The sequence below is a fragment of the Gallus gallus genome, chromosome 5, assembly GCF_016699485.2.
Source record: "Gallus gallus isolate bGalGal1 chromosome 5, bGalGal1.mat.broiler.GRCg7b, whole genome shotgun sequence".
Lineage (NCBI taxonomy): Eukaryota > Metazoa > Chordata > Aves > Galliformes > Phasianidae > Gallus > Gallus gallus.
Genome location: NC_052536.1, coordinates 24,656,151 through 24,663,658, shown reverse-complemented (window position 1 = coordinate 24,663,658; position 7,508 = coordinate 24,656,151). Strand labels below are relative to the sequence as shown.

Sequence of the window (7,508 nt, the reverse complement as noted above, 5' to 3'; positions counted from 1 at the left end):
CAAATGGCAAAAAAAACCAATCACATTGTCTTGTGTCAGCTGCCGTAGTAGACTGGTTTTTTTCTTCACAGCAGTCAATCTTCTCTAAAGGGTATCTGTATTTTCCTGACTAACACAGGAAAAATACATTTCCTAATGTTTTTAATGAATCTTTGAAGATTGGCTGATAAATACCGACCTCCACCAATCCTAACCAACAATATTACATTTTTGCAATATCCGTCTATTTAATAGCCTTGTATTCCTGCCCTGCAGGTCTCAGACATGCAGTGAGCAGTCTCATCTTGTTCAGTGGAAATACAGGGCTGAATTAAGGAACAGGTTCCTGGCTCACATAACTTGCCTGACTGCGTGTTAGGCTGGTGATAAAGAACGTCCCAGTCGACTCCCCACAAACTGCTAAACCACGTCCCATCACAAGACCACATGTGATATCCAGATTTACTGCAGACATGGCAAAAGGAACTCTAAAACCACCACTGAGGGTGTAAGAGAATGAAGTTACTTTTAAGTATGAAGGTAAAACGGAACCAAAACAGGTAACAAAAACATGGATTAACAGGGACAGTTGCCACCACTGTCCTTTCCATGTCCTTCTAGATGATCGTATGCACCACACATTGAAAAATGTCAGAATTAGTACTGATGTAAGCTTTTAAACTGACCTTTCCTTGCAGAAGTTGTAATTTCACATCATCAAAACACCACAGCCACTGAACTTAATGAAACACAAGCAGACGGGCCTTTAGCCTTAAGGTGAATAGATGTGTTGGACCAACAAAGCCTGATGCACACAGGGCTGGCAGAGCAGATCCTTCCTTGTTCGGTTGGCTTGTTAGGAAAACAACCTGTAGATCTGAATGAATGTCATGGTTTCTGTTTAGGGATTTCCAAAACCCAGATTCCTTCCCTTCAAATTTTATTTTGCTCGCCATCACCAGTGCAATATGCAAAGACCTAAAAATTCTGATGCCACATCTTCTACTTACAAGCCAGAAAACCTGGCCAATTGACCTGAGACTCTAAAATCAAGCAAAACAGCCATATAGCAAAATAGCAAAATAGTCCAACAGATGTTGTTGAGGCTAATTCAGTGCTTAGCTCTTTTCACTTGTATCGTGCTCCAACTCCAGTCACAGATGCTGATGACTGCATCACATGAGAAAGACTGAAAGTTCCAGTGTCCCACTTCTGTTATAACACTTTCATGGCTTTTGTAAGACAATCTAGCAGTTGATAATAGCTGTACTTGAGGTCATATTCCATGTCATACCAATAATTCACTGAGGAGAGAAAAAAAAAAAAAAAAGAAAGGCTGTGACTACAGCCAAACATAAGGTAAGCAAACATTTGAGTTCTTTAGTAGCGCTGCCAATGCAACTCTGTCTTAACCAAACTAACTCCTCTTCAGACTCTACACTGGGAATTCCTTGGAGCAAAATCTGGCAAACTCTATATGAACACAACATGTCTGCTTCTATTTAGACCAAAAACAGCAAATACACTGCAAAGTTTAATTATCTAGATAGAAACTTCTCTTTTTCTGAGTGTGTAACAGATGGTAAACTCACCGTTACTTCACGATGGTCATTAATGAGACAGTGCTATAATTCTGTGTCTCATCTTAAATTTGGTGTAATGTCTGCTAAAAAAAGCCAAGCAGTATAATACTGTATCAATGGTTCTTGAAGAAGAATATACACTAGTTTCAGACACTCACTGGACCAAATCCGGATAGCACTGACTTCCAAAGCACATACAGACTGCCGTGCAGTTAACAGTCAAAAGGCCAAATAAACACAGAAATTGTTTAGTATTTGTTAGACTGAACAAAAAAGAGTGGCCAGAGGCTTTCAGCTGGAAACTCTACTTTTTCTAAGTAGTCTTTAAGGATTGATGCAGCAGTACTGGGGAAAACAAGTAATTGGAAATATTACTCTACAGCTAGCTTGGCTTTTTATCACAGTATCACTGATGCTGAAAAAAACGGCTCCCAGTATTTGCACTGTAGCACAAATACAAACATTGTTATTCAAAATACTTTATTTACTTTGTCCAGGCCGGCAGGATTACTCTAAGCAAAGGATAGCAAAACAGCTTCTGCAAACCTGGCAAGATTTAGAGGACATAATGATAATGCTTCACACTAGCTCCCACCCATCCCCACTCCTCCACTCACAATGCTTGAAACTCTGAAACATTCTTGGGAAAGGAGGAAAAAAAAGAACAGAGAGATGAAGATACATCCTACAAAGAAAGAGAAGGCAAGACTTTTGATAAGCACAGGGGAACAGTAAAACAAGCATGAGCTCATTAGCAAGGTAAGAGACAGAGTCAGAGCAGATTCCAGCTCACATAACCATGGAGCAGCTTTCATGTTGTGTCCACATCCATGCCTAAAACTCATATACTTTCTGATTTCCTTTTCTTTCTCCAAAGCATTTTTTGTTGATGTGCTAATGTCACTTACTACATGCAATTTCTTTGTGAAAGGTATGTAAATTTGCAGCTAGCAGACTAGGCAACCAAATACTCTGCTCTGTATCATAAACAAAAACTGACTTTTCTTCTGCCACGTCCCTAACAGTTGTTGACAATCCTAAAGATTATAACCAAAACAGCAAGAAGGTAAGTTTCATGGCACAGAACAGAATCAGCTTCTTCTGAGATTGTTATTTCTTCCTGAAGGGAGGCAGATGATTTTGTAGGGACCTTTGGTACCCGTTACATTTTGCTATGTGATATCTACCTGCACACCCAGCACAGTTCAAAAATATATCTGGAAAAGCCATGTATTTTACCTGCTATACAGCCATGTGATTGCTGAACATGGTGGAACCAGAGGGAAGGTAGGTATAACATCTCGCCAGCTTTCACTGTACACTGCAAAGGTTTTGCCTGAGCATACTCTGGATATCGTTCCAGATTCGGGTTCAAAGGGTCCAGAGGGATCCAGGGCACCTAAAAGCAAGAGTGTGTATATGGCAATAATCCTGGCAAGCATTTCCAGCAAGATTCCAGAAAAACAACTGACAGCTAAACTTTCCAGTTATGTAACAGGTATTTTGCCTAGAAAAACATGACGTGTTGCAACTGGGAATAGGTCAAGGATGCAAAAATCTGCCTCCTTCAGTGAAGTATTTCTCATTACAGAAAAGCTGCTAAATGTCAGATATCAAATTTAAATCTTGTGGCATAACTTTCAAAACGCCTTACAAATTTTAGGAATTCCTTCCCTTCTTAAAGTTTCTCATCTACTTTAATTCCTGACAGCTAAACATCCCTCTTCCTGCTTGCACATCCCCCTTGCCTGCATTAACCTCTATGTCCAACAGTTACAAACCTAAGCACTGCACAAAATGAATTACAAGTAAGCTTCTGTGAGTTTCTAGAAGCACCACTCTGGAAACAGAGAAAACATCCCAGCTCGAGTTCAGCCATAGCATTAGTCCACAGCACAAGCAAAAAGAGAGAGGATACTGACTATTTGTAAAGTGCCTCTAGGTATATACACTCTGATCAAATACATATTGCTACAACTAAGGAAACCACAATCTATTCATTCAGACATGTATGTATTATTGCACTGGGTGATACTGCTTTAAAGCAAAACCAATTTCTTTGTTGTTGATTCATTAAAAAGTCCTTTTCTGGATCTATTTCAGTTTGGTGTAAGGTAGACAACATATGACATCAGTGGTTTCAGGAGTGCAGTAATGTGTGCTTTTTTCCCCTTGGAAACCAGATATCTTTTGCAAATAATAAAATACAAGTGAAAAATCTGGTTACTCTTTCAAATAATGAAGAATTTCTAAATACCTATCAGAAACCTCAGTTAGCTCAGTAGTGTCCAAATCTAGCTTCACTTTACAAACTGACTGTGTTCTTTGTATCATTTTTACCTTTTCTGCAGTCTTCTCATCCACAATTTCAAATGAGCCATCTTCTGACACTTTGTAAGTTGCTGCCTGATAGAGCTCTGCAATCACAGAAAGAATTAAATGGCACAACTGAGAGTAATACTCAGAGACACTAATAGAAGGGCACATCACACACACACACAATTAAGAAAAAAGACAGCATTCTATTCTGTTTTCTTCTTAAATCAGTCTAGCAACATAGCCTTCACCAGAGTTGTTCACATCTTCTGGTTAGTCTCTCACTTCTAATTTTGTCCTAAAGGATTTCTTACCTGCTTCAGATAGTGCAAGCTGCTTTGCTTCCATTACTTATGGTTTTCTAACCCCCTCAAGGAGTTAGAAAAAAGACTGTTCAAAAACACAGTAATGCTGCCTTAAGAGTCTCTTCTTTCATTTCCCTAGTTTTCAACTATTCTGTTAGTAACTTAAATATTTCATTAAATTACAACTTGCTTTTCAGTTTCCTGGCTTTTTTCTAGAGACAAAAAAAGATCAGGCAGAATCCAAAGCTGTTAAACATCAAAGACGATGGCGTGCTAAATACTGACAAGATATAGGACACAAATATTTTGAAGCTGAAGAGATTGCCATGAGTGTCATAGAATCACAGAATCATAGAATGGCTTGGGTTGGAAGGGACCTCAAGGATCATCAAGCTCCAACCCTCCTGCTGCATGTAGGGCCTCCAATCTCCATACCTAATACTAGACCCGGCTGCGCAAGGCCCTATCCAACCTGGCCCTGAACACCTCCACAGATGAGCCATCCACAACCTCCCTGGGCAATGTCAGTGAACCCATATAGGACACGAAAACCTGACCTCAGAATAATGTTTGTCTTACAAAACCACATGCTGCATGCAATAGATTTCTGTACACACTGGAAAGAACAACACTGCATAAGCAGGTTCTCTCTGCGTTCATTTTTATGCCTTCCAGTCTTCAGACATACATATAGTAAATTTAGTACCGTATGGAATGAAGGGACGGTCACTTGGTGGATGCAGTAGAAACCGTTTCTCTCCAGATATCACACAGTACAAGTTCTCATAATGATCTTTATGTACTAAGATTGAGGAGAAAAAAAAAGAGATGTGGAGAGAGAGAAAAAAAAATCCGTGCTATTTCCTTCTCTACATCAGAAATGATAGTAAAATGACAGTGCCAGCTTCTCATCGTCAGGTTGCTTCCTCTTTTTTGTGGCCATTGGGAGGGGAAATCAACAATATAATGTTGTAGCAGATGTACTCAAGCAATAACATTCCAAACCCCTTTATCAAGTAACACACAACGCAGGTCACAAAAAGCTATGTGGGATAATATCACATGAACTGGTGCAGAAAGATCTGACTGGATTTATACCTAAGTCTCATCACTGACAGGACAGAAATCATCAGTGCTTTGCCTGACGCAAGATCAGAAGATGCACCCAGAAACACAGCAGCAAAAGGCTGCAGGAGAAAGAATGCAAAAACGTGTGTTAAAGCAGAACTGCCCTCTCAAACATGCTGCTCTACTGTGTCACTAGCTCAAACCAAGCCCACTTAACCCTGTGCTAAAAGCACAAAAAAGACTGACAGTGCTATACGATACCTACAAGATGTCACAGCAGCTGATTCCCCAAGCCAGAAATTCACAGCATCAGGCTTCTTCCCTATATGGTTAGGGAACAGAGAAATGTTCTCAACAAGAAAGCAAGTTGAAGCGTCATGTTGACAAGCATTTTACGCTACTTTCTGCCAACTTGGTTTATTTCTGTCCTTCAACATCCTTCCTAACTGCAACAGTTTCCATTACAGCCCTTCATTTTCCCATCGTGAAGCCCTGAGATTTAGTTCATAGATAAACTGCAACAATAGGAAAAGACACCTGCAATTCTGAAGAAGGGGAGCTGTGTGTTCACCCATTTGTTAGGAGTACATTTGTGTCCAAACATGACTATAAATCAGAAAAAATGCCACTATATTGAAAGAAGTGCTGCACAGCACCCTCTCAGCATTTTTTCACTATGATGGTGCCAATAAAGTGAGACGCTGATTTTGGAGTAATCCAAACCCAGAACTAAGATTATTTTACCACTTCAACTTTCTGAGGGCATGAAATCAGGGTGTTCTGTGGCAACCAGCAACAGAACAATCATTCCACATGTAAGCAACATCATTGTTTTAAAGCTTAATACAGCATATGTTAGTCAGCACAGGAGAAACAGAAAGTTTACCGAGTGCCTCACTCATCCATGGTATATCAGGCTGCACATCGCAGATCAGTTCAGGGAACTCCTCAGTAAGGTTTGAACACTGCTTCTGCACATAGAATACACTGGGAGAGGTCACTTTCTTCTCCACAATGTCCAGAAAGTCCATGAAAGGCATTTGGCGCTCCTCTGGCATGACAAAACGGTCATGGAACACTGCATCTGCATAACCGTTGGGTGTTACTGCCACGCTCACTACCTTGTGGCCCACTACCTCCCTGCAAAATAAATCAGAAATTTATAGCCAGATCTTAACTCACTCCTATGGACACTATTTACTTGAACAACAACTCATCCCATGGACAGCAGAAGTAAGAAACCTGACTTTTCATGAACGGGTATTTCTGGCCAAGATTTTCTACTGCCTAATGAGGATGCTGACAGCCTGTTCTAATTGCTCTCTGCAGTCAAGGCAAGAGGAACATCTCCCACCTCTCTGAATCCTCCCATCTCTAACAGGGAAGCCCAACAGAGAGGCTCACCGGTCCTCAGCAGAGGCAGAAAGAGGGCCCCCTTCGGTTACTTCTGTTTATGAGTTGTGCCAAGACGCAGTCAGTCACAAACAGGTCGCCCTGTCTCGGTTTTGGTAACGCAGCCACAATCCCGCCCTTCCTTCTCAAACTGAGCTGATGGGGGCACTGTGTTTGTACGATGAAAATTATTCTTCAGTTTCGCACGTTGTGGCGACACGAAGAGTGAATGCTGCTTTCATGCAGACCCGCAGAGAACACTGGGATAACAGACGAACAAAAACACGTGCACAAAAGGCCTTTCACGGAGGCCAACTCCTGCTGGGTCACGCCCGGAAGCCCTCCCATACCTGAGGTACGCCAAGGTCCATTTGCGCAGCGCTGGCCAATGGCCAATGGCATTCCGGATGATGCAGGGTTTATTTGGGCTCACCCACTCCCGATAGAACTCCAGCGGGGACGGAGGCCTATCAAGATACGGAACAGACTCCACGCACCCCAGCTCTGTCCAAGCAAACAAGAAGCGGTTTTGTTACTTCTGCAAGAAGCAGAAGCTACTTTATGCAAAGGAAAGTCACCTACAAAGGGCCCTCCTCAGCCATTTCAGGCCGCCCCGCTCGCCCCGCGGCCGCCCGCCCCCTCTCCCCCGGCCGCTCTGCCGGCCCGCCCCGCGCTCACCGCGGGCCTCCCGCGGGAAGGCGGCCAGGCAGCCCCGCACTGCCCGCAGCGCCGCGCCCTCCGCCATGCCGCGCCGCCTCCCCGCACGGCGACGCCGACCAGGCCCCGCCCCCGGCCCGGGCGGAGGGGAGAAGCAGCCCCCCCCCCAGAGCCACCCCGGCAGGGCAGCGCTGCCCCCGAGCAGGCA

The 7,508-nt window shown here is 42.9% G+C and overlaps 1 protein-coding gene across 3 annotated transcripts; it reads right to left on the bottom strand.

Annotated features, from left to right (window-relative positions):
- Positions 1 to 902: 902 nt before the first annotated feature.
- On the bottom strand, positions 903 to 7,417 carry JMJD7 (jumonji domain containing 7). 3 transcript variants are annotated; one of them, NM_001114659.2, is made up of 8 exons: positions 7,322 to 7,417; positions 6,994 to 7,147; positions 6,138 to 6,391; positions 5,517 to 5,573; positions 4,890 to 4,985; positions 3,903 to 3,979; positions 2,802 to 2,961; positions 903 to 1,283 (listed from the first exon to the last, which is right to left on the bottom strand). In NM_001114659.2, the coding sequence occupies exons 1-8, from the start codon at positions 7,386 to 7,388 to the stop codon at positions 1,195 to 1,197; spliced, it is 954 nt and encodes a 317-aa protein (NP_001108131.2). In that variant the 5' UTR covers positions 7,389 to 7,417; the 3' UTR covers positions 903 to 1,194. The 3 variants fall into 3 exon arrangements, with proteins under 3 accessions (NP_001108131.2, XP_046797660.1, XP_046797661.1); XM_046941704.1 differs by lacking the exon at positions 5,517 to 5,573; XM_046941705.1 differs by lacking the exons at positions 4,890 to 4,985; positions 5,517 to 5,573.
- Between the last annotated feature and the right edge of the window lie 91 nt (positions 7,418 to 7,508).

Excerpts from the sequence above, each read along its gene's own strand:
- JMJD7 (NM_001114659.2), bottom strand. The coding sequence starts at position 7,388 with ATGGCGGAGGGCGCGGCGCTGCGGGCAGTGCGGGGCTGCCTGGCCGCC. Across the intron at positions 4,986-5,516 it reads ATCAGCTGCTGTGACATCTT|TACATAAAGATCATTATGAG; the intron begins GTAGGTATCGTA and ends CCTCAATCTTAG. Across the intron at positions 1,284-2,801 it reads ATCACATGGCTGTATAGCAG|TGAATTATTGGTATGACATG; the intron begins GTAAAATACATG and ends TTCTCTCCTCAG.